This window comes from Lepidochelys olivacea (genome assembly GCF_965140295.1).
Source record: "Lepidochelys olivacea isolate rLepOli2 genome assembly, chromosome: 5".
Lineage (NCBI taxonomy): Eukaryota > Metazoa > Chordata > Testudines > Cheloniidae > Lepidochelys > Lepidochelys olivacea.
Window position 1 is genome coordinate 88,786,128 of NC_140415.1, and position 26,978 is coordinate 88,813,105.

Genomic DNA, 26,978 nt, shown 5'->3' on the forward strand with positions numbered 1-26,978 from the left:
TAGAATTCATTGAATCCGTTGTCTGTTACTAGAAATCTCTAAGTTTTGACAGTAAATGTTAGACACAAATATCTATTAAAAATAGAAATATTAGATAACTGTTGGACCCCAGTTATAAAATACATAATAAAATAGGCACTTTAACTTTGTAGTCTTTCCATAGATAACATAAAATGGATGTTTCAAAGTTTAAGAGTTTTTGTCCAAAAATTCTTAAATAGAATGCAGTTTTAAAATAAATAAATAAATAAATAAATAAAATCCACAACAAAAACCCAGGCTCGCAGAAATAATTTCCCCCACAGAGAGAACAGTTATCAACAAAGGTCATCTTTAGTACGTCACAGAATAAATATTGCACACACATTGGAGTAGTCCTGCTGTAATTTGCCATTTTAAAAAAAAAGTTGTTCTTAGAAATTCACAATTTGAGGATTATGAAAAGCACTTCAAAGCACAAGGAAAAAAAACTGGTACATCCTGTAGTAATAAGGTGTGAACATACACACAGCTCTAAGCACCAAAAGCACATGAAACAAATGCTTTCAGTCAGCTTGCACAGCTTTGTGTCTTTGAAGAGTCAATCAGCTATTGCTTTATATTAAACAAAATAAATCAAAAACATTATCTCATTTTAAAGACACAGATCTAGAAATGAAATCATTAGGTTTTTTAATAGCTGGCTTTACCTCCAGATCCTATTTTGGCAGTTTTAATGAGCACAGACTTTACAGAAAAAAATTACCAAGTCCAGACGGACTATAAAGTCAAATGTATGACAGTGTTGCTCAAGCACCTCTTTTTTCTTTTACATTAGACATGCTAAATCAGATGTATATATTTGATGCTGCTTCCATTAACATGTGCACGCCTTTCTGTTTGCAACCCACTAAATAAAATTGGAACTTATGATGCAGGAAGTCTAGTCTGTTGCCCTGGGAAGTAAGCAGATATCACAGGTGGATTTCCTTGCTTGGGTAACATAGCTCTTGATAACACTGAAAAAAATTTTTAAAAAATTCAACCAGGTGTTGCACTCTTTGTAAGGTGGTTAAATGTATATACAAACAATTATTCATATTAAAATTGTTTTGAAAAGGTAGTTAAGTTCAGCATATAGTAAGCTTCCTCCCCTGCTATCCTCCCCCTCCCCTCAAAAAAAATTATTTGGTCTCTGATTCAACCACATACACAAGCAGATAATCAACTTTAAGTATGTGAGTAATCCCACTGAAGTCAACAGGGCTATTCACGTGCTTAAAAAGTTAGGTGCCTGCTTAAGTATTTTGCTGAATCAGGACCTCATACTACAAACTTTCAGATTTGGCCAATAATATACTTTAAACTGTTCTATTTTAATAACATAAATTTGCAGAAGAGTAGAAATGGGCCTGAACCAAAACTCCAAAATGCTGTTTCTATTCCTCTAGACTGAGGAAGTTCAGATCAGAACTTAGCAGTTCAGGTCCATCTCTAGAAGTAACTCCACCAGACATTCGTATTGTCTCCATTAAAATACTACTGTGTGTCAAACAGCGAAACCTGACCTACCTCAGTATTCCCCTACACATCGAACAGGAAACAACTGAGGTATCTTAAGATATCATGCTACATCAAATAGCGACTATATAAATGGTGACCACTGAAACATAGGGTATTACTACTAAACATTTACATTATGGTAGCACCCAACAGCCCTGAACTGCTGGCTAATTGGGTCAAACAAACAAGTCATCTTTCAAACAGTTGCACTCAATCAGATCATTTACCTGTGTTTGCTACAGACAAAGGTTTTAGTCCTCTCAAAGGCAAGTTGCCATCTTTCTTCAAATATTTCATGTCTAAACCAAGTGGCTCACTGAAATATCAAAATGTGTTCAGGGGAAAAAGTTATTCAAAAGGGAGCAAGCTGCCTGTAATTAATATCCTTTTTAAATTATATGCTCTCTAATGCCACCCCTCCTCCTCCCCAGTTTTCTAGTTATTAGCCTTTATTCTTAAAATGTGCAGAAGTAATACACTACAATGTATTCCTGATAGCTGTATTTTTATTTATTTGGTTAGGAGAAGAGGCACAAAGTAAATGCACAGTTCAACCAACTTCAGTTGCAAAACAGTGGACTGTAAACAATAGGAGTTATACAGTTCATTACTTTCATTCTGCAGCTACTAAACATTGCATCTATTTGGATTCTGACTAGGAATCCTAAAAAGAATGATTTCTTAACCTAAAACAAACAGAGAGCTAACAGCACCCATCACCATTTACAGGCTATGGCTAGTAACACAAGGCTCACAGTCAGGATACCTTTGAAAATGACAAAATTCTGTTACTATGTACAAGGAGGTCATTGGCATTAATAATAAAATCAAATTATCTATCAATTTTAGATAAACAGTAAAGTTACTAAACAAAATTTATAAAAGAAGTAAATTGCTTGGGGATGGGGGGAAGCCGATTAAAAATCCAGAGCAGTTTTACCAAATACCTAACACACATTTAAATTTATTTCCATTGTCACAAGCTTGGATCATTCAGAATTTTTCCCTCACCCTCTAAAATACCATCTAACCACTCTTACCACACAAAAAACCACAACATATTTTTTCTGACAATTAAGACTTACGTTAGGGTGTGGTGGTAAAATGCACACCATCTTGATAGTCACAAAATGGGGAAATATTTGGAATTTACAGTACAGGTGGAAGTACTTTTTGCAGCAGAAAGGAGATAAATTTCCTGTGTCTGACTCTATGTCCAACAATCCTCATAGTGGAATATTATAGGCAATGAACTGAACTAATGAGCTAAAAATAAATGTAACGGATTCATGTAAAACTTGAGACATTTGTAACTGAGAAGGGGAAAAAATAAAAACTGAGGCACCCACACCATCCAGCACTTCACCACAAGATGAATCACTTGAAGCTTTCAAAACCAGCCAACCAACACTGACGTAACCCTTCTGCCATTGAACTCAGTGGTAAAACTCCCACTGAGTTCAATGGGAACAGAATTAGGACAATGTCAAGTGCTTTTGAAAAATCCCACCCTGAATCTCTATTTTTGTAGACCCTTGAAAATGTGCACACAGAGGATCAAGTTGGCTGCCTTATATGGCATGTAGTCTTTCTGCAAAAGGTATCAGTGTTCCTCTATTTTAATGAGCTGTGATATGGTGCTGGAGTGAAAAGTGTTGCCATAAAAGCTTCTATTATGCAAATTCTGATGAAGCAAGGAATTAATTTAAATATTTTCCCCCCTTTATACTGCAGGATAAGAGGAACAAAGAAAAAAATTACTTGGAAAAATTAGTGTAAAAGCTCTTCTCGCATGCTCAAAGCGTCTCTCTCTCTCTCTCTTTGAAGCTTGGGTTTAGGTCAGAATAATGGCTATAATCTTTTGAAACCAAATGAAAAAAATCATTTACTGTGGAGATGAATATCAGCTCTATTCTTGCCTCACAAAAAGTACAATACTGGAGTTCAATAAATAATATACACTGCTAAAATATTCTGGCTGATGTTGCAGCCATTAGGTTCTTGCTTCCATTTTCTCTTCTCTTTCCAGAAAGCGTTTTTGTTTCGTTTTTCTTGGTAGAGTCTTCTATTTAGCTCCAAGGTCTTGCCACCATTAGAGGAGGTGGTGGAAACAGTGGACACTGACTGAAGATGGCTGAGCAGTTAGGTTCCACAGCCCACATCTCAGACAAGCAGCACAGTCCCCTATATCCTCCTCCTGTGGCTTAGCTGGGGATTTGCTTGGGCAACAGCAAGTGTGCTGGACTCTACCTTCACAGAACTATAAGGAGGCTTCACTTTACTTTGGAAATAGTGTGCTATCTGCCTCCAAGCCAGACAATTCACTTTCTTGAAAAGCGTTTCTAGAGGCAAAATACTTTCTAACCTTATCTTTAGTTTCTTTGCTCTTGACAGTTATATTTCCATTCATGAAGTTGTGGTGGTGTGTGAATGGGAATCCTGACTCCAAGGACAACAAACAAGCTCAGGTCAGATTAGAACTGCTCACATACCAAATCATTCTGAAGAGAACTAGAAGTTATTTGGAGAAGTGCCCAAGTAAAATCTAATTAGCAGGCAACCTTTTGAATTTAAAAAAGGCACACAGTTCCATGAGGGGTTCTCAGTGGGAGTTCCTAAATGCCAGTGTGCTTGGCCTCCTAGTAGATATTAGAGAGAAAATCCACTGCCAGGATTGTTGGACCTGAAGAGGGGGGTTAAACAAAAACAAACAAAAAAGATGAGAGACTTCTCTGCAGAGTTTAATTCTTTTCCCAGATCTTCCCTGGCACTTTTGAACATTCTCCTGGCAAACAAATGGGATGTCTCATGGATTCCTTGAAGGAAAGAATCAAGCCGCAGCCAGTATAGCGCTGCCTGAAATTTCAGACTGATGTTACTTATAACACAGGAACAATTTGACATTGGCCAAATGTGTGATTTTTTCATAAAAGCCTTTTTCCTCACACACAAAGTTAAAAGTGAAAAAGGACTTGTGTAATCTCTCTGTCTTTAGAAGTTACCATAAAATGATGTAGTTTGTTATATCACTCAGCAAAAAAACAAAAGGAAAAAAAGAAAAAAAAACAAAAAACCCACAACTTACACATGGCCTGAGTTTGGGGGCACTAAAGGAGTGGAGGTTGGTGGACAAGGTCTTGTCTCATGTAATGGAGTGCTGGTGGAATTTTCTGATAAGTTGATGCAAACCTATACAATTTAGAGAGTGAAAAACAAAAACATTGGACAAGACTTGCGTGTTTAATACGGCTCCCATCACCATAGACAGCACACATTTTTCCTCTCCCAAATATAACACAATCATCATTGTACCATTAAACCATATGCTGTGATTTTTGAAGTCCCTTATTTTTTAAAAGGTCACTTGGGTAACTGCTCAGGGACATCAGACCTAGATCTCTGCTGTAATACACTTGTTTTACGCTTGCATGACTCCATTGTCTTCCATGAAAGTACATGCCTCAAACTGATGTAGTGCAGTGAAAAGTCATGTCCACTGGCTTCTGGAGTCAGATTCTGCTTCTACTGAAGCCAATGACAAAACACTCATTGAATCCAACAGGAGCACAAGAAGGCCCCTAGTTTGTGTTCTTCAAAGGAAACTGCATCGGTGAGGGAATGCCTGAGGTACCCATTTTGGAAGAGTATAATATCTGTATTATTGAATTTATTGCTGTAAATGCAACTAGAGGCTTAGGCAATGGGCTAATTTTAATACCTCTAAAAATAAATACATTATATGAATAATTAATCTCAAGGTAACCTAAGAGTTGGGGAGATAAAGCTTTACTACGACAAGTTGGAGATCACTGCATTTTTTGAATGTTGCCTCACAATTGTCAATAGATGCTTCAAATTAAACACACATTTACATATTTTTCTTATGCTACTTTTTTTTAAAAACAGTTAAAGCTAAATTTATTGTTTTCATACTCTCCACCTATAAAGCTAATTTTTTTAAAAAAAATTCTGTTTTTCATATCCTCCAACTATGTACTAAAAGAATTTTGGCTTCAAGTCTAACTCTCCAAATGGGAGGTAGATCAAATGATACATTTTACAACTTAAAAAATAGACTACTACATGTCAAATGTTGCACTTGTAAGGCCCAATATACTGCAGCTGGCTGAGGCCAGGAACAGATTCTTTATACTATTACAAGATCTGAGATCCCAGTTCTTCTGTGGGCTATAGACATTTCTAGCTCTGATGAATTGTGAGCTACCAGACACAAGAATGGATTTTGTCAGGCTTGAGCCACAGACTAGTGATAGTTTTGCTTGGGGAGGGATAGGGAGAACATTTCTTGTACCAGATTCCTTTTGTTAATTAAAAAAAAAAGGCGACTGCTTAAAAGCTGCCTAGAGATTTGGAATATAAGTAATAGTCCCTAGCAGAAATGGATTAGTGGGTAGAGTGTAGGGAGGCAGTGAAAGTTACAAGATAAAAGCCATTTATTGTACAGTTTTAGAAAAATGAAAATAATTCTTTTTCAGATATATAAATTGGGCTCATAGTTAATTTTTCCAGAGGAACAAATAAGCAAAAATAGTTAAGAAAAATGCTTCTTTTCCGTTTCCTCCAAAACAGTTTACCCAACTCTTCTCATGTAGTCTGTGGGCATAATCTGTCAAAAATGGTTAGTAATGTTTTCCTAACACATTTGTCGTTGTGTTGTATTTATGACATAAGTCAAAACTATTGGGCAGAGGGGAATACTTAGATAAAAGTATTGGCCATTTCTAAGTGTTCTATTTTTCAATATTTACATTAAGCACAGCTTCAGCTCTCTAATGCAGTTAGTGTCAAAACATTCCATGTTAACATTAGTGTTCTGCTGTGCTTTATCCAGAGGCAAATCACAATGGAGAATTAAGCTGTTAAAAGCTAGGACACTTCAGCAGAATACGTTATAGTGCAAAGGAGGTGAAAAATAAAAGTATATATGCCTGCCTGTGGATTATATCTTGCAGCACTGGTGACCGCACATGGGATATTCATTCGCAGAGGAACAGAGCCTTCACAGTTATTAGAAAGGGAAGCAGTGCTAATTGGTGGAGGCATCACAGGGACAGAGAAAGGACTGTTATAAAGAAGAAGCTGAGGCTGTAAGGGAAACAAACAAAAATAAGTGGAAGAAAAGACTGTTTAAAAGTAAAATATGACAAAAGGAAACAAGCCTCCCAAATACGCGTAAGTTGTCTTGATATTTTTGTGATAGAACTCCTTCAAAAATCTGAAGTATAGTAGGGCAGAAAGGTCAGTTTTACCCCAAACAAAAAAGAACAAACCCAAACCCTTCATCCACATACTTTTTTTAATGTTTAAGTATGTGCTAGGCAAGAAACATATTATAGGTCCACAGTACACGCTTTGTTGCCAAGCTAAATAGAAAAAGGAACACTAAGCAAATAGAAAAAAAAAAAAAGTGTGACAAATGCCCATCTTTTCCCCTTACCTAAAAAAAAAAAGGTGCCCACCCTTTATTAAGGTTTTCAAGGTGGAAAAGCCCCTTCTACTGTGCATTTTTTCCCCAATGGAGAGAACCAAAAGTTTTAGAAAAAAAGAGTCCCCTTCATAGTAAAATGAAAGCATGGGCCTCTTCAGATATAATGTTACGAGAGGTCAACTGAGCTTGAAAGTAGTTCCAGGACAGGGTATTTTTGAGGCCAGATAAAGGAAATGTCAGTGACCTCTCTTTTTTTAATAAAGACAATCTTGTCATTTGTAAGTTTAGTCCCAGCCTTTCACCATAACACATTTTTCCAAGTGCTCGTTAGGTCATACTTTCACTTCTTTCAGAAGATAAAGGTGTTCAGATAGCTTTCTCTTTTGTGGTTGGTTTTCAATTAAAAATGTTTGTTAGTTAAGGAGCTTGTGTCAATCTACAGAACTTCATATTTGCTTTTATGAAATCTGGCACGCCCCTTTCCATAACTGTGTTAAGAGATTCCCATTCTGCTTTTATCCCGTCTCCCAAAAGTAAGGGCTTTGTCTGTGTCAGAATTAAAAAGCTTTTGAAATTGATTTAGTTTCATTAGTGCAACTTTTCACTAAGAGAAGCTGCTCTGTTCAGACTTTACACCTTTGGTGCTTACATAATTTATAAGGAAGGCAACGTATCCCCTCAACCCAAGATAGCTACAGGGCCCTTATACAGCAGAGACCCCCAATCATGCAGTACTTTGGCTGATCAGGGAATGAGCAGAAAGAAGCCCCAATTGCGGATGGAGAACACTGAATTTATTGGGTGAAAAATGGGGTGGCGGGGAGAAGAGAGAAGGTGTCAGTAATTTAAGCAACAATGTTAGCTGGACTGAGAATGAAGGAAGAAAATTTGAAATGGGAATAAGGGGACAAAAGAATACAGATCTCTCATTCAAAAAACTTTACATTTAGTGAAAGGTTTTGCATCACCCTCCCAATAAAGAAAAGCATCTTTTAGTTGGGGGGAGAGGGACAAACACAATGAGCCTTAATCAGAACCAAATGGATTAAAAATCAACTTCCTGAGTTTTAGTAGGAGAACTTTCCATCATCAGTACCACATAGGATTGTGGTAGCTTTGTTTCAGTAGTGCCAAGCTTACTACTTTGCCTAACTATATTGCATAACCCTAGCTATGCATGGAATTTTAAAGCTTACTGTTCTCTGCTGTCCTTCTTTCATGCTGCCACTTTTGCAGGTTTGGGCTCTATTCCCTCAGCTGAGAAAACGTAACTAAACACTTTCCTTCAGTTGCTCTAATGATGAATTAATAGATTGTTTCATAATTCATATTTTCCACAATAGCTCAAAATTACAATATATAAAATTCACAACAGCTCTGATGTCATGGAGCCAGACAGTAGTTTTTCCTACTTTTTTCAAAACACTACTTGGGATGAATAAATAGGGTAAGCAGGTGATTCTACATTGCTATTGTGGATTATTAAACATGGTTATCCATGAATTTCCTCTTTCTGGTCTTATTTGCTAGTATTCAGATTATCCATCCAAAACATTTAAAACACAGGCATGCCATCTCTCCATTTTCTCATATCATACCATCAAATGCACAAGCATCATGTAATCTTCTAACTCTACTGCCTAAATCAGCATGGCATTAACACAGCACAGCTTCAGCTCTACTGCAAGTGGTTTTTCCACTGTCTCCATGGTGTTTGCCCACTACATATGATCAACCACCTCTGAAAAAATTAGAGGCAATTTGTCAATCTCCAAAGCTCTTTATCCAATCAGTCTTGCAGTGCAACGGGAATTTTTGAGTAGTACATAACATGGGATTTTTATAGGAGGTTCACCTCAAGATTAGTACCCTCCCAGGAAACTTCCATTAAATATATATCTTTGTATTCTATCATTACATCTTGTAACTTAGCAGGTGGTAAATGCCACCGGAACTTGGACGTGTTTTGTCCATCTTTAAAAACACAAAACAAAACACACACACACAATCTGACCAATTTAAGATCAGGCATGTTCGGAGACCAAGCACTGATTGTAAATCTGAGTGCATGTTTTAGTTATTTGCATTTTCCTTGTACTTATATGTTATGCTGAAAAAAACCCAAACTTCTATTGGCTTATCTCAAATATGAAACAATATCTGGATGAAAGGTATGAAGAGTAAGAGCTTCAATTGTTCACAGATGCTTTTCGGGTATTACATGGTGAGGCATTTTCCGGTCTCCTTTTATATATGGGCCAAAAATCTTCAAGTTTGGGTGAGGCACACATATCTATATACAGGACACCTAAATATCATGATTTTCAGAGGTGCTGAACAGTGGGAGTTTCCAGCGGACTTCAACTGAGAGTTCTGGATGCTCAGCAACTCTGAAAATTCAAGCCACTGACAAATGTCCATATGTGAATTTAGGGATCCAAGTTTGAAAATGTTAGTCATAAATTTTAACTGGACTTCAGCCTTTTCTTGTGTTCTAATACTGTCTAATCTTTATTCAGCTTCCTGATTTACCAGCTTTTCACAACTTTTAGTGAATCAGTCACAAACATTATCCTTTCCCAAATCACTCTGTTCATATCAGTAATTTCTCTGCCCTTAGCCAAGAACTTTAACTCTGTCTCAGATTACTCTATGGATTCAGCTGGAACCTGTGTTTAGTTTTAAAAATGTAGGGAATATTATACTAACAATGGGTTAGCTTTTACAAAGTTTCAAAACCTATTGTAATATGCCCTTAGCTTTCTTTTCTCTTCAGCAGATACATCTATCCAAGTATAATAAACATCTCTACCTCCTCTTCTTCCCCAAAGAATTAGATAACAGCATTTTTGCTCCTCAGCTTTGAATTTTAGAAGACCCTTGAGAAGAAGCTCCACTGACTGTTTAAATTTTTTCCTCTCCCTAAGAATATTCATACTTTTCCAGTTTAGTCTAGTCAGCCTTACCTCACCGGTTTTGTTTGTTTTGTTTTAGTTTATTTGTTTGTTTTTTTTAAGGATGCACTGTTCTTACAGGTTTTCTGAAACTATGAAGTTAGACAACTTGAGTAAAATTTTGAAAAAAAAGAGCTTACGCTGTGTTAGGAGCCAAAATTCCATTTTCAAAAGTGGGGTTTTGCTCTTAATTTCCTTAAGCGCTCTTGAAAATTCTACCTTGTTTAAGGAACTGGTTTGCTTTCATGACATAGGTAAGAGCTGATGCCTAGAGACTAACAAGTTATTTCTGTACAAGATTTAGGAAGCAAATCAAATCAGGTTTTTATAACAAACTAAAACTCCACACACTGAACAGTGTGATCCCCTGCCCCCCCCCCCCCCAAGACCCAAAAAGTCCTACACAGTCAAACATGACTTGTTAGACTATCATAGCATCATCTGGTGTCTCCCAACACCATCATGGAAATCTTTTGGAATTTTACTCGTCGCTAGGTTATTTTTATAGATAACTGCCAATTAAGAAAATATTTATATCACTTATTTTCAGAGGCATCATAGCGCACACACATCCTGCAAAGCATCTTAACCCATTTAGCACCATGTAGCCTAATTTTCAAGAAAGTAAATTCTTCTCAGCCAAAAAATGTTAAGTGGATAAAAGATAATTGAGCCATACAGCTGTATCTATAATCAAGAGAACAGATTGAAGAGTTTTACCCAAATCATTTTCCTGCAAATATTTTGACAGTAGTGATCTAGCTAGAGAGGTACACAGATTCATAAATTACAATTTAATTTCTTCAATTCAGACCCAGGGTGATTGTAATATTGAAATCCTTAGTAAAAAGAACCCATTATGACAACTCCTGCATAGGTTGTTCGACAAAAAATTAGCTCGCTTGGCTCCTGGCCAATGAAAACCCCAGACATTTTCTTGGGTTCTGCAGCAGTGCAGTCAGTTCACTATTCCTAAAGGGATAACATAATCCCACTCTGACAGCTGTAAAATACCAAATTAAGTATGGATCTCTGTATATGGCAATCTAGGGACTCAGTAAATTCAGAGAATCCCTAGAGTTGGGTCCCTTCACCTCCCATCTGACTGTCAGCAAGCTGCGGATGGAGAAGAATTTTAAAATGTCAGCAGAGCAAAAGAATCTGTCTCTCACTACTCTGGAAATGGAGGGGTCTTGCAGATTTTAAATCCCCACTTCCTCAGAACAAATCAACAAATGAAAAAGCCAAAAAGCACTGAGGAAAATGGGGGCAACGCCTTCAAGACAGATGACCGTTGGGGCAGCTCCTAAAGGGTTTTGTTATAAATTAGAGTGATAATATTTGAGGAAGTCTCCCCAGCCACAGATTTTATTTATTTATTTATTTTTAAACAGACTCAAAAACCCTAAACCAACCAATCAACCAAACTGTCCCTTTACTAGAATTGTAAGGTGAAAACACTCTTCTGAACAGTCTGACATTAGCTAGTGGTGGGCAAAGGATATGCAGGAGAAGTTTCAGACTCGCTTGGGTGTTTGAGAAACAGACAGAGTTGGAAATTAAAATAACTCGCTCTTAGTAAAAAAAAAAAAGTGGTTGCACACAGCTGGACCACAGCTGGACACAATTTCTTTCTACAATCTGGCTCTACTGTATTGCATTTATAACAGCCACAATATTACCTTTGCCATTTAAAAGAAAATTTTATTCTTCACGAATTATGTTCACGCTGAACTCTAGAGGCAACGGTTTTTAAATGTACACATTATTTCTGAGGCAATTTAAAAGTTGGGCCAAACTTATGTCAGCCATCTAACAAAGCACAGTGCCTCTACTATTTCAGCTGTGTACTACTCACTCATTAATGGATTTGTCAGTTGGCTGCAGAGACTGAGTAAGGGTAACCAGCCCTTAGAATTAACAAGCATATTGATTTTCTTTTTTACATTTGTAAGAAGCCATCTCCCAGATGGTCCTGAAAGAAGTGAAATGCTTGTTAACGTCCTCCTGGTCTAATTTTCCATAGTACACCACTCTATTTCATCACTGAGCCACTGGGATGCATTTTCACCTCTGTACCACCTGTCAATATCATTTTAAGATTTTTTTTCTTCTGCTTTGAATATCATCCACAGCTTCAGTTTAGTACCATCTGTTATACACCTCAAAATTCCTGAACAGCAGCTCTTTTCTTCAGACAAGTATCATTTGGATATATACACGAACACAGTAGGGGGATTTATACTTTGGAAAGCACTACACAACCTCAGACTTCATTTAACGTTTCTCCATTGACTATTTTACTTACAATTTTTAATCCTTTCTTGTTTGCATTATGAGCCAAAATGTACTGGATAGAGGCTACATATCTTTTCCTGCTGATTCTGAAGTGATAAAACATCACAAAGAAACTGCATGAAGATAACACGCTAAATTTTCTGCACTGCTGACAATTCCATTGTCCAGATGTATACCAGTAATGGACACCTTTCTGGAAAACTCCTCCTACGTCCAGCAGTATCTAAAGTTCAGCAGTCTCACAGACAGGATAATGTCTGTTTCCAATATGGCAGTACATCTGCTGAATGAAAAGGAGGCCAGCCACTTTATTATTTCCTCCTGTGTCTATTGAAGTGATATAAAAGTGTAACCATTGTATAGTTTTGATCACTTTGATAGGGGGTAACTGGTTCAGCCATATCCCTCAGGTTAAGTGTAGGAACTCGCTCTCACTCTACTAGAATCCTTCAAAATGGAAGAAATTTCACATGCGACCACTGCACATTTGGTTTTTCCTTCCCAGTCAGATCTCAACCATCACCCATGCTCACCTGAACCCCAAGGGATAGATACGGAGCACAGCTGACAAAGGTAGGTATGTGGAAAGATAGGGAGCAGAGTGGGCATAAAGCTAATATAATGGGGGGGGGGGAAGAGGGGAAAAAAAAAAGAGGCCAAGAAACAGCCCCCAGCATAGGTTAGCGTAGTTTAAAAGCTGCTTTAAATTGCTGAAAATCAAAAGGAGCTCTATATACTCCACTCAACCCCAACAACTCCTCTTTGTGACTCAGAAGAAATCCTCAGCTGCTCCTCAGCCAGTTTACACTGGCTTTGTGCTGCTGAGACAATGCAAAACAAACAGCTACAGGCAAGGCCAAGAATCTTGCCCCAGGAGCGAGAGATGGGCATGTTTAGAACTGTGTGGCTTTGTTCAGTTTTCATTCAGATCTGACACTTACTGTAGTTTTGTGCGTATAAATAATCAAAAAGATTTCCCAACCACAGTTCAGTGTAGTACAGCACAAATACTTACCAGGCCATTCTGCAAGGCTGCTGAATTGGCGGCACTTCCAGCACATGGCATATCACTGGGACCTGATGCCCCATGCATAGATGCAATTTTATTCTCATTCAGTTGTTTATTTAGCCAGGAAATTACTACAAGGAAAAAAATGCATGAAATGAACATTCAGCTCTACATAAAATGTAACAGATTTCTGATTTGTCTCATACTCTAATATACTTGCCTGTATTTTTGTAACTGAGTACTAAAGATAGGACAATGAATTAATGCCTTAACTTTTAGGATGATGCAAGCAAAGCCAATTGAGCTAATTTCAATATACTGTAAATGGAATTGCACTACTTATACACAGCATATGTATTTTCAGAAAGCCAACAGTAATCAAAATACATTGGTCACAACATCTATCATATTGTATATTAAACATGCACACAAGTTATTTACAATATTAAGTGCTGAAGTCAGGTTGACTGAAAGAAGTTGTCAGGGTTCCCTCCCCACTCTGAACTCTAGGGTACAGATGTGGGGACCCACATGAAAGACCCTCTAAGCTTATTAACTAAGCTTATTTCTACCAGCTTAGTTAAAAACTTCCCCAAGGCACAAATCCTTCTTTGTCCTTGGATGGGTACTGCTGCCACCACCAAGTGAGTTAGACAAAGATTCAGGAGAAGGACCACTTGGAGTTCCTGTTTCCCTAAAATATCCCCCCAAATCCCTTCACCCCCTTTCCTGGGGAGGCTTGAGAATAATATACCAACCAAATATGTAAACCAGAAAAAAACAGAACTTTATAATAAAGAAAAAAAAAGTAAAAGAAGCACCTCTATAAAATCAGGATGGAAGGTAATTTTACAGGGTAATCAGATTTAACACACAGAGGATTAGGCAAAACTTTTTTTTTTTTTTGTAACTTTAAAAACACAGGGATAAATCTCCCTCTTAGCACAGGCAAAATTCACAAGCTAAAAACAAAAGATAATCTAACGTGCCTTGCCTTGTTTACTTACTCTTCTTGCAATACTGAGACTCATTTTAGGAGAAAGAGTTTTCTGACCTGACGCTTCTCTGCTTCCCCAGAGAACACACAGACAAAGAGCACACACAAAGTCTTCCCTCCCGCCACCCCCACCCCCCCCATTCCAGATTTGAAAGTATCTTCTTTCCCCATTGGAAAAGTGCCAACCAGGTTATTTGAGCTTCTTAACCCCTTACAGGTAAGGAGGAATTCTAGGCTACCCTTTGCTGTATGATTATGACAGAAGTCAATTAGATGAAGTTCTAGGGATTATCACCACATATAATGGGGACGCAACTGAACCCAGTCCTGCAGTGCTGAGCACTGAGTGTGAGGTGGCAAGCACCTTCAACTCCCATTGAAGTCAATGTTCTTTGTTTCCTGATACGTAGGTCTTGGATGGGGTTGGAGTGGCAGAGTTGTTACTCAGCTATCATTAATGTGACTTTGACATATCTATATGATTTTTAATTGTAATACTCTTGGTTTCCCCTCCCACACAGTTATATACTGTACTACAGTATAGTCTTACAATAAAGATTTTGTACCAGATTCTGATCTCCGTTACTCTACTGACTTCAGTGGGGTTAATCCATTTTTATAGTACTTTAACAAATTAGAATTTGACTCATGCCTCAATATGCACACAGAGAAATTACATACCCACCTTTTCCAATTCAAAGATCAAACTTTGCCCTTGAAATTGGTTTCAGCTCATAACAGACTGGAGAAGTAGCAAAACTAAAATGCCCATGGAATATAAAATGTTTTGAATGAAAACCTGTGCCTTATTAGATAGATTACATGATCATTCTAAAGGGTGCTTTTACTCTCCTTACCATTCTCATTAGTTTTCAGCAGCTGTTTGCTTTCTTCCAATTTCTGAACAGTGATGTCCAGCTGCTCTTGCAACTTCAAGACCTGGGAAGAGAATGAATTTATAGTAAATAATTCATTAATCTGAGTAATCTAGTCTTCAAAAGAAACATAAGAGAAAAAACTGTTGCCAAATGAAGAAGAATTAGACCAACACCAATAACAACGTTTCTATTCCTATATTTTCTCCCATAACAATCATGATGATACTAAGAACACACGCTGACATTTACGGGATGGGGGCGGGAAGTTAGGTTATCACTTTCTTTCTTTTTTTTTTTTAAATTTGCTTTCTGCCTTCCAGGTGATTGTGGTAAAGCTTGCATACTGTACGTAAACATTAAATATTGGCATTGCTCTGTACTTTTCCATGCAACATATATACACAGACATGGTATGATCTTTACCTCTTCCTCTTTTTGTTGAAGAACCCATTTCACATTATTAAGCTCCAATCTCTCCTTTTGAAGGGTTTGCTCTTTTTCTCCTAATATTTTTTCCTGTTGCAGTGTCACTGCATTTTTTAACTTCATCTTCTCCATTAGTTTCTTCATCTCTCCCTGGAGCTTTTTGATAATTTCATTAGCCTACCCACACCCAAAAAAAAAAAAAAAAAAAGTTTGGGTAAACAACAAACTTGCCCCATAGATTAAATTTAGCAAATGCTCCTAAGTGTCTTACTTTCAGAAGTTCCTCAGAAATAGACTTCACAGTGGTTTCAAATTTTCCAATTTGAAGCTGTTTCATCTCCAGAGATTCTTCCAACTTTTTCTGAAAGATAGTTTTGTATTCATGACAGGACAACGTCAACACAGCCAAATGCTGAGATGTTGTTTAGTGGGGTTGGTGACTGCAAGACTCCAGGGATTAGTAATGGGAGAGAGTGTGCATTTTATTTCTAGGTCACCAATTGACATTAGTCCTGTTCAGTGGCAACCTTTGACAGCCTACGAAGGAGATCTGGTTAACATAGGTACCACTTCTGTGGGTGGTACAGGGCTGGAGCACCAACGGAAAAAAATAGTGGATGCTTAGCACCCACCGGCAGGTGCCACGGATCAGCTCCTCCCCAACCCGTCCAGCACCTCCCACCCACTGAGGATCAGCTGTTCAGCGGCGGGCAGGAGGTGCGAGGGGGAAAGAGAGGGGCAGGGGCAGGAAGTGGTGTGGGGGTGGGGCCTTGGAGGAAGGGTTGGAGTGGGGGGCGGGGCCTGGAGTGGAGGGCAGGGTCGAGCACCACCCAGAAAAATCAAAAAGTCGGTGCCTCTGCTGGTTAAAAAGTAAAAAAAGTCAGCTGAAGACTGTCCTAATGGACAATTCTCCACTAGTCTTCTCTCAGAAAGCACCATCTCAATCGTCATCCTTGCTGGCAGACACAGAAAGAGACCAGAGGCTGCACTTGCAAGGAAGACCTGGTGAAGAAGGCTCACTTTAGAGTAGATCTTCCATCTCAATGTTAAATGTACGCGAGCAGGGCAGCATGGGGAAACGTACACTGCTGCTGCCCAGTCTGTAAATAGGACTTCAGTTTCCAAGGCTATCAATTATTTCATGAGCACTGAATTCATTAATGTATTTTCGTTTTAAAAAATAAAATTAGACAAACAAATTTGACTGTAGCCATATTGCATTGTTTCAAATTTAAAGGAAACTCTGTTTAAAAAGAAATTAATTGGTGGGAGCCGGGGGGGGGGAAGAGTATTATATCTCTCTCTATATATGTACACACATACACAGTGGCCTGGTCTACACTAGAGCATTAGGTCAACATAAGGCAGCTTACACTGACCTATTTATGTCTATGTACACACAACAGCCTTGCTCCCACTGATGTAAATGCCCTACTACATCAACATAACAATTCCACCTCCAGAGAGGTATAGGATTTATGCTTGTGTAGTTAGGGTGATGAAGTGTCCCTGTAGACACTGCGTTACTTACATCTATTGGCTATCATTCTTGTCAATTTCATGGCTCCCGCCTGGGGAACACACCATCCACTCTGGGCATCCTGGCCCATGCCTCCCCACAGGGAGCACAGCTTCACTCAGTGGGGCGCTCCATGCCCAGAGTCTGGGTCGGTGAGAGCCCGGCTGCCCCCCACGTCCCTGGCTCCCCACTCTGGGAGCACACAGCCATGAAGCCTGACGCAGCTGCCCCACTCCCAATGGGGAGCAAAGAAGCCCAGTGGGAAGCAGGAGCCAAGTAGAGAGGGGAGCAGGGAGCCAGGCTACCAGTGGGGATCTGCATCCAGAGCAGAGAGCCCTGGCTCTTAGCCCCCACATTCACCGACTTAAGAGGGGCAAAGCGTTCCTACTGAGGATGTGTACCACTGACAGAAGAAGGGCGGTGTGGACCTGAACCACTTCAGTAATTACTGCGGTCGCTGTAAGTTGACCTAACATAGGTCAGCTTACGTTTATAGTGTAGACGTGCCAACATACACACCCTGACAAAATAAGACTTTTTTGGTTTTAAGCCATAATCCTCACATTAACACTACGTCATTTCAAAACTGGTTTACTTTCCAAAGGAATATTTAAACAAATCTTCAAGATATGGATGTTTTACACCTCTAGGGAACATCTTTCAAGCAATGAGTTTCTATTGCCAACCTTGTGTTCTTGTGCACTTTCACAGACATCTGTGCTTCTTATTACTACTTTCTCTTTATCCTTCACTTCTTGTTCCAGGACTGCAATGCGTGTTCTTAGCTGGTTTAGTAGTTTCTCGTTTTCATGGCACTCTGTGTCAAGAGTTGAATTTTCTCTTGCAAGGGACAGAACTTCTTGTTTTGCCCTCTGATACTCCTATCAAATGAAGGTTCAGAGGAAAAATAGAAGAAAAACAGTAAGTCTTTACATTAAAGTGTTATGGAAAAATTTTAGGATGAGCAGCCAAGCAGTTCTCTGTGAGGACTGGAGAGCTGTAGACGAAAAACTAATGAAAAATTATAATGAGTTTGGTCAGCTCTATCCAAGGGATTAGCCTTTAGACAGACGCATCTTCATTATATTTCTATTCTTCTCTAGCCAAAATTTTCCTCATAGGCTATTAGCTTCTCTGCAAATCACTCTGGTCCAGTGGGGAACCTCATAAAAACCTCCTTACACTTTTATGATAACTTATAATCCAAGTGTAAATGTTTCTGAGGCGAGGACAGTGTTTTCTTGTATGTTTGTACAGCACTTGGCATGCTTTGGTGCTAGCCAATTAATACCAATAATTAAAAAAGTTATGCAGATGCATTAAGAATAAAGATGTAAGAATAATTTAACAATCCTCACCTAACTATATGATTTTGTTCTTGAAACTGAACACCTGAGTATCAGTGCTTGAAGCAAATTACAGTTACTATAGTACAGTTATTATATTTGTCAGTGGAATTTGTGATCATATTTTTCACAATAATAGAACTCAAAATGTCTCTAGTAGATTCTTAAGCAAACCTTTACAAAAGCCCCATTTGGCCTTGCCTCAAAAGCAATACTACCTAGCCCTTGCAACATCTCTGTGTGAACAAGTGACAAATAACTGTAGAATTCTATTCACAAGACAAGGAAAGAAACAAAATATCACACCGGCAACATACCAATGTTGCTACTGTGCTAATGGAGACCATAGGCATAGAGTAGAGGTCAGAGAAAATTGCACACAGTTGACAGCAGGAAAACACAAACAAAACTGCACTGTGACTACACTTTATTCTCAAAAAGCCCAATCATTTTTCCATTATTCTTCTTTTATTATGGAGTAACCTGTTCATTTTATTCAGTTATGCAAATAGGGCGGGGGGAAGTTTGTCTGTACTGATTTCAGAATAATTCTCATCTATCTTGTCATATGCCTTTGGTTAGGCAACCTCCTTCTACATGCAAATGTTTGTGAAAAGAAAAAAAAATCAAATCCTCTTACTAACTGCAAACAAGTGTGTGCATGTCTCCCTTTCTGGTCAATTAAATTTTAATTGAGGTGGAATAATTGTACATATGGCATGTATAATAACTAAAGAGACAACATCTTGTTCAATTCACTGTAATGGAAGCCTACCACCACTGCTAATGGTATATAACTATAGTACTACATTAAAAGAATTAGATTAAATAGCAGGTAAAAATGGGGTGCCTCAAACAGTGTCATGGAGCGTGAAAGTTGGCAGGTCGGAGGGTGAGGCTGAATATCTTTGTCAATGAAGGAGGAGGATTTCAGCAGAGAGGAAGGAGAATTGTTATGTTCTTTGAATTAATGGGTCCCCATCATCTTCTCTATAGTGATCCCTCTTATCTTAAAGGGTTCCAGAGCTTAACAACAGTGATGGGTTTCTGATTGTGCATATCTTTACCTCCAATACAGCATGGAGCACTCCAAAGCTTGGATCATGCAAGACTAAATCAGGTCTTATGAGGTTGGGTTTTTTTAAACCACCACCACGGTCAAAAAATGCAAATTTTTTGCAGGAAAGGGTCAGAGTGAAAACCAGAGAAACCCACCTCAGCCAATAGCCCAGGCTTGGGAAGTAAGGGGCAGGAAAAGAGACACAGAGACCAACCTTCCTCAGAATAGCCAATGGCCTTGTGGGGAGGGCACTCATTTGGGATGTGGGACACCCAGGTTGAAGTCCTTGCTCTGGCTGGCTCAGAATACAGTTTTTCATCCCATGTCACTTCAAAATCAGACAGAGCAGGGACTTGAACCCAGGTCTCCCACCCTAACCACTAGGCTACTGGCTATTCTAAAGTAGGTCTCTATATCTCTCACTTTTTTCCCCCCTTCTCTGCTTCCCCCCCACCCCAAAAAAAGGGGGGAAGGTCCCAACTTTGTCCTGATGTGCAAAAGGAAAAAATTCTGAAGTTGTGAAAATTTTCACAAAACAGGAAACATTTCCTGCTCAACTCTACTCATGAGCTCTAGGGACTTGAGGGCCACAGCCTCTCCAGCGACACACTATTCTATTTTGTGCTGCTGTTCAGCAACAACGCAGCTGGTCTCCAAGTTCTACTCTCACGGCTGAGTGGAGAGTGGAAGGGGCAACACCTATGCCATTGAAACAACATCATAACCTTAGAGTACCATTGATTACCCAGATATCTTGGGCACACATTATCAGAACTGTAATGACTTTTCATTATAATTAGAAGATGATGGCATGATCCAAAACTCTGTTATTGTAATAAATAGCAGATTTAGACAATCGAGGTTGTACCATGTATGGTTTAGTGATCGAGCATGTTTTAATAAAGATTTGCAATTTAGACTTGAATAGACCATACCTATGCAAAAAATAATTATTGCTGAATAGAGTCAAAAATATTGGCCAGGCCTTAAAACAGAATCCCAATGGTAGCTGTTGAGAAGGTGGTCACACAAGCAGGTTTCTCTCTATTTCTTACCTATCCATTTCAAATAGAAGTTTCTAGAAACAATGCCAGAGAAATGGGGAAATAAAAATAATAAAGATAAAACCCAATTTTCCTGCTCCTGCCTATAACTCAAGACACAGTGTCAATCTGAGTATCTTGCCTCTCAATATGGCTGACCAGGACACTGCCACATTAGAGGTAACATTGCATGCACACACTGGATTCAGTATTGTTTCAGAAATTTGCTAGGCACTTTACAGAACAAATCCAGTGACTGATCCCTGCACAAGAGCTTATAATCTAATTTTAAATAGTAGCAGTATAGATTCTATTTAGATTTTTTAAATGTTTTTGCCAAGGACTATGAGGCATGAAAGAAGTTGATTAGTTTCCCCCACCCCCTCATGTCTTGTTTTTTTGCGGGGCACCCAAATAATTTGCCAGGTTATATCTGAAAGTTTTGTTGAGAAGAACTAAAATTAAACTTTACGTCAGCTGGAGACCATCTCTTTTTACATCAGGGTACCAGAAATCATGCTCAGGGAAATTCCCATTTGCAAAGTTAGCAGTGACACTATCAGGGTCTGCAAAGTCCACAAAACATTAATGCCTGTTCATTCCCTTCCACCAAAAAACATTAACTAACTCTTATCTGCCATGCTCACATCTTACTGTACATCATTATGAATGAACTACACAATTTCAGTTTATCAACAACGTAACCATATGTCACTGAAACAGGATTGTCCTACTTTCAGGACCTTTCCCAATGTTCTTGTCCTGTGTTACAAGAACACCATGTTTTCTCTAGCTTTTTTGTAAATGTCAGCAAAACAGCCAGCTGACAGGCCATTGACCAGCTCAGCTGGTGACAGAAAGCAGGTTGGGGTGCGCTTCAGGAACGATCTCCTCTCTCACATGACACTGATGCAGCCCTGCTCTACATGAAGCCTTTCAAGAACTAACCCTCAAACCAACCCTCACCTCATGCAAACTCAGATCCACAGAGTCCGAAGCCATGGGCATTACTTTATTAGGTGAGCCTACAAGCTCATTTCTGTAGGGTAGAAATCCTTACCCCTCTCTCAACAAAAGGTTTTTGTCTTCCCTTTGGTACCCCACTGAGGGGTTTTTGTCACTGAAGTATATGCTCTGGCCCACGGTTATTACCAAGTTAACAGGCAACATCTTCAGATTTATTACTATTATTATTATTGTTGAATGAGCACCTCATTCTCACTACCTTTCTCGCTGGCTAGTGAATGCCTCTGAACTATCCATTTATATACACACATGGCAAGCATGACTCCTACAGCATAAGACCCTATCTCTCTCCCATGCCTCAATAAAGGTGTTAGAGAAATAGCTTATATGGCAATGCAGAAATCTTTGAACATTTTTATTTCTTAAATGGGTTTTCTCATGCTAAAGTAATTATTTTCTAAAATCTATCAAGATGAAGATTACAAAAGACAAGCTGATTGATTTATAACCCAGTTCCAAAAGAGAAAGATTACTGTACTGTCTGATTTGCAAGAATGATACAAGTCATAAATTGTTCAAGCTTAAATTTTCATCCTGCTGATCGATAGATTAATGTTGAGGAACCAACTGTTGGGAAAGAGCCCCAGCAATCAGCTGTTTTTATAGGATGTGTGTGTCAAGTTTTCCATAAACTGGTGACATCCCTAGACTTTCCCCTGGATAAGACTGTCAGCTTCCTCAAGGTGGTCTGGCTTTCTGATATTTTTCAGGGGTCAGACAAGCAGTCTCTAAACCACTGAATATTTTTTAAATTGCTAATGTAAAAGGGACTTTTCACAAAACTGATGCTAAACTAAGGATGATGTGTTGAAGCAGAATCAGTCCCAGGATATATGAGACACAAGATGGGCAAGGTAGTATTTTTTCTGGGACCAGCTTCTGTTGGTAAGAGAGATAAGCTTTCCAGTTTACACAGAGCTCTTTTTCAGGTCACCTGAAGAAGGGAGGAAAGGGTTAGCCAGTACATAACTGAATTTTAAGAAGAAAGTTTTAAAACTGGCACTGATGTTGTGTTTCAAACATTAGATAATAATTTGTTTTCTGTATTAAGACATTTAACCAACTCCAAATTACAGATTTGATTTACTTTAATAAAATTCTTCTACTTTGGATTATTAACAGACAGCCACCTTCCTAGGGTCCTCTTTAGAATTTATAAGAGCTGATTATTTTGGTATTAAATTTGATGATCGAACCCAAATTTAATAGTACTACTAACAGTTTTGATTTGACCTATTTTTAGTTGAATATTAGTAAGAATATATTAAATCAAATCAAGAGAACATATCACCAAAGTTAAGTATTTTAAGATATAAAAAAACAAACAGTCACATTTCTTTCAATAAGCATTGTGGGTCCAGAACCTAAAAGCCTGAATCCTCTCTCCCTAATTAGCCTTTGGTTCCCACAAATACTTTATCTCCCTCCCTCCTTAATTAAGAGTGATCTCTTCCTTAAATTAAGTTGTATTTAATGTGTGGGGTTAGATGGAAGCAATAGCACAGAAAGAGGAGTAAATGTTTAGGCAAATGGGTTTGATATAGGGATGGGGCATTCTGAGGGCAATAGCCAGTTACCATGGAGGGGTTTGGATAATTGCTATATGGTTATTCAGAAACAACTATACAATGCTTATGCAAATAGATTTTCCTGAGCCAGAGTGCAAGGATTTGCATAATAGAAATAAACATACAATTATGGTCAATAATTATGCAGCAGCTACATGTTTGGGTTGGAGGAAACATTTCAGTACAGACTTTATTTAGAGTCAGAACTACTTCTGTAGCAATTTTACATGCTTTATTTATTCTCTCCACCTACTTTGGAGCAGGCTGTAACAATATATTAAGGTTTGGATATTCAAAGGGTCTAAAATCCCAGTCTAAGTGTATCAAAATAAGGGGCCAGATCCTTGGCTGATGTGAACTGACTAAAGCTGATCTATGCTGATTTACATCTGACACAAAAAGACTTAAGTTTACTGGAATTCATTAAGTGAATCAATTTTTAAAGGCAAAAATGTTACCAGTAACACAATTTTAATTCCCCAGTAAGTATACCATTTATTATACTAGTTTTACTATACCTCTTCAAGTCCTGGAAGTTTGGATTTCAGCTCCCTTATTGAAGATTCAGACCTGTATTTTCTCTCTGTGAGATCCTTATTAACAGTTTCCAATTCAGATACCCTGGTTTCTAAGTGATGTACTTTTCTGTTGCAAGTTGCTTCCATCTCTTTCTTTTGCTGTTCATGCTGAAGGTGGTACTGTGTTTGAATCTTAAGCAGGAAGAGAAGGATATTAGTGAAGTCATGTATATATACAGCATACAGACAAACATCTAATTTTACATACAGATATGTTAATTTAAAATTCAATTAAATACAGTTAAAAAAAACGCACACCAGGCTCACAAGAGATACAGACAATATTAAAACTCAACATTTACACATTTCCCCTTCACTGTAGAGTTCAGGGAGTCTCTTTTTTAGAAGAAGCTATTAGATGAGGGCCTATTTACTTCAACAGATTGCCAAAAAGTACTTTTGCATATCTATGCTATAGATATGCAGTATTCTGGTGCTACTCTACCTGAGACAAATGGCTACATTTCTACTTACCTGCAGCACTTTCTCCTTTTCTGCTGTGATTTCTTGGGAGTACCTATCAGTCAGTGAAGTGGTCTGTGATGCCCATTCATTTTGCAGTTTATCCAGTTCCTTACTTTTTTCTGCCAAAGCCTGAAAATATCACATGCTGATTTCTGTTTGTATAGCAGGTATATTTTTTAAAAAAAGTCAATTTGGTATAGATTTAGCACCACACTTTCAGGGTTTGGTTTGCTTTGCTTTATTAAAAATAAAGGCTGCTTCCTACCTGCTCTGTTACGGTTAGCCTTTTCGAAAGCCTCTCTTCTGATCTGTGTAGCTTATCTTCCAAGATACTGTTTTCCATCTATTAAAAAACACCGAACCCCGACAAAACTATAATATAATCATTAAGCAGCCCACACTAAAATTACAGATTTTTACTTTATAATAAGAACCTTTACCAATATGTAAAATGACCATATTATTACTATCAGTGGTGACAGTATACAGTAAATTAGGAAGTCTCCTTCCAAACCACTAGCAAAATTAAATATATATTACAATAAAAGTGTAATGAAAAATATATACGTTATAGGATTGGGGAAGACAGGAATGGAGGAAAGAAATTTGCTCACAATAGCGTAATAGATTTGATTTAAAAAGGAAGATCTCTAAAGCACTTAAATATTTTTTTATTTTCCATGCAAATTTGCTGGTCTTATGTATTTATTTCTCTGTTTCTTCTAGAAAGAAAAGAATTATGCCTAACTTCAAACCCACTTGTTCATCATAGTTTGAAAGTCAGACTTAGCTGTTATTGGTGTCACACTCCATTTAAGAGATTTTAAAATAGCAGATGGGTGGGGGAAAACATCCTTATGAAGCAAATAGCATATATACCACCTGTAAGGGACCTACTTGCACCAACCTAGATTTGAAGAGGAGGGAATTCTTTCCCATAGCACAAACTTCCCTTTTGCTACAAATTATCCTCATAGGGAGTTGAGGGAGATTCATTAGTTTAAGATCCAGAAAGAAATCTGGAACTAATTAGAGGTTTAACACATTCAGCATCTCTAGTTTTTCCCTCTCGTAGTATAGTTTTCAAACCAATGCAGTCTAATTATACTAGGCAGGCCTATTGAATGGAAACTTTCTAATGTTACTGCTTATTAATTTTCAAGCATAAATATACAAGAAGATAAAAACTTGCATCTATATACATCTAAGACATTGGGCCCAATTTTCCATCTAATTTAAACTGGTAAAAAAAACAAAGACAACTCTCTTGAAGTCACCTGAGTTACACCTAATAAGATGAGAATCAGGCTAACTGTTTATACATATGGTATATGCACAGCACCAGCTTAGCAATAAGAGCTAGCCATGTACTAATTATACGCTTTAAATATCCTTCTAATTTGGCGCTTGACCTTGGAATTGGATTTGCATGTGTGGACCATTACCCCCACTGGGAAACCCATTCAGGTCAATGGGGCTCTACATGGAAGGATGGACCTTCATGGATCATACCAAGGTTCAAGACTTATCTTGTTCTATCTGATCTACAAGGGCTTTAATTGATAGTACTTGTGTTAATTCTTAATAAAAGAAAGACTTAAAGCTAACCTTTAAATTTTTAATGCAGATGGCAAGATATTTCTTGATGTCACTGTCACTTCCTGCCAAAAGCTTTAGAGACAAGTGAGTGAGATGTTTGAATGGATTGGTTTCCACTACATTTAAACATGCAGGCATGCAGTCCAATGCTGGAGAAGATGTTACAAGTTGAATTAAAAACCTATAAACACACCAAGAAAAGGCAAGTATTAAAACCAACAGTCTCTTAAATCAAGAAGGTTACAGCCATTTAAACCTCACCGACTCCCTGGGCTTCTCCCACCATTATTTTATAGATACACTGAGACATCTGCAAATTCAATCAAGAGCCACCTCTTGACCAGCTCTCAACAGGGTGGCCACCAGAGTGGACAATCCACATCAATTCAGAAAATTGTTTGAACAACAAGGTTGACTGTCTAGAGACAGGCAGCTAAATTATGTTCAAATCTGGTCTTGAGAAAGCCATTTTTAAACTATGTTTTCAAATGAGTTTTAGACCCAGCTTTCTCCATTACAGACAGGCCCTAGATGTGCTGCACTAGTCAAGGAGCAAGAAGTACAAAATTGTTCTATCTGCATGAGAAACAGACTAAAGGAAAAAAGTGTTTGTTTTTTTCTAAATTGAGTTAGCTAACATGATTTGATGCAACACTTAACATCTAGCATACACAGTTTAACACAATAATAGTGCTGGGTGCCATGTTGTAGCCCCTCAGGATTTGTCTTCACTAGGAAAAAAGGTCTGTTGCATGGTTACTAACACATGGTAACAAGGTAAAATTATAGTAAAAACAAGACAATTGTAGTTTTTACATATGCTAGCAGGTCAAGGTGAACCCTAGGTTCTCCCTTTGTGTTTACCTCAACCTGCTAACACACATGAAGACTAAAAACCTTTACGCCTCATCTACACCACACGGTTAACTCGAGGAAGCTAATGTATTTGAAAAGGCTAGGATAGATACTCCCCAAACATCTTTTCCAAGATACAATGCACAAGGGCACCATGAAAGATGGCACTCAGGATATGTCTGCACTGCAACTGGGAAATGTGATTATAGCATTAAAGTTAGCTCAAGTACCAAAAGCAGCAGCAGCCCAGGCAGTGGCTACTTGAGTACTCACCTATGGACATGGGCAGGCAGGACTCGCTAATGCGCCTGCCTGTGCTGCCACACCTTCACTGCTATTGTTGTTGAACTAGCTTTGATGCTACAA

General features: G+C 38.2%; 1 protein-coding gene across 2 annotated transcripts in view; it reads right to left on the minus strand.

Annotated features, from left to right (window-relative positions):
• Window positions 1–230: 230 nt before the first annotated feature.
• Window positions 231–26,978, minus strand: part of LOC311520551 (spindle assembly abnormal protein 6 homolog) — a 44,798-nt gene continuing 18,050 nt past the window's right edge. Inside the window, exons 5-17 of one of the 2 annotated variants that reach the window (XM_084628100.1) lie at window positions 25,767–25,938; window positions 24,424–24,501; window positions 24,168–24,287; window positions 23,634–23,825; window positions 17,759–17,953; window positions 15,825–15,914; window positions 15,551–15,730; window positions 15,107–15,188; window positions 13,259–13,383; window positions 6,496–6,648; window positions 4,628–4,731; window positions 1,770–1,858; window positions 231–998 (exon numbers count right to left, since the gene is read on the minus strand). In XM_084628100.1, the coding sequence (XP_084484226.1) occupies window positions 907–998; window positions 1,770–1,858; window positions 4,628–4,731; window positions 6,496–6,648; window positions 13,259–13,383; window positions 15,107–15,188; window positions 15,551–15,730; window positions 15,825–15,914; window positions 17,759–17,953; window positions 23,634–23,825; window positions 24,168–24,287; window positions 24,424–24,501; window positions 25,767–25,938 (1,672 nt within the window). In that variant the 3' untranslated portion in view covers window positions 231–906. The remainder of the gene's footprint in view (window positions 999–1,769; window positions 1,859–4,627; window positions 4,732–6,495; window positions 6,649–13,258; window positions 13,384–15,106; window positions 15,189–15,550; window positions 15,731–15,824; window positions 15,915–17,758; window positions 17,954–23,633; window positions 23,826–24,167; window positions 24,288–24,423; window positions 24,502–25,766; window positions 25,939–26,978) is intronic. The other variant, XM_084628101.1, reaches the window with a different exon arrangement.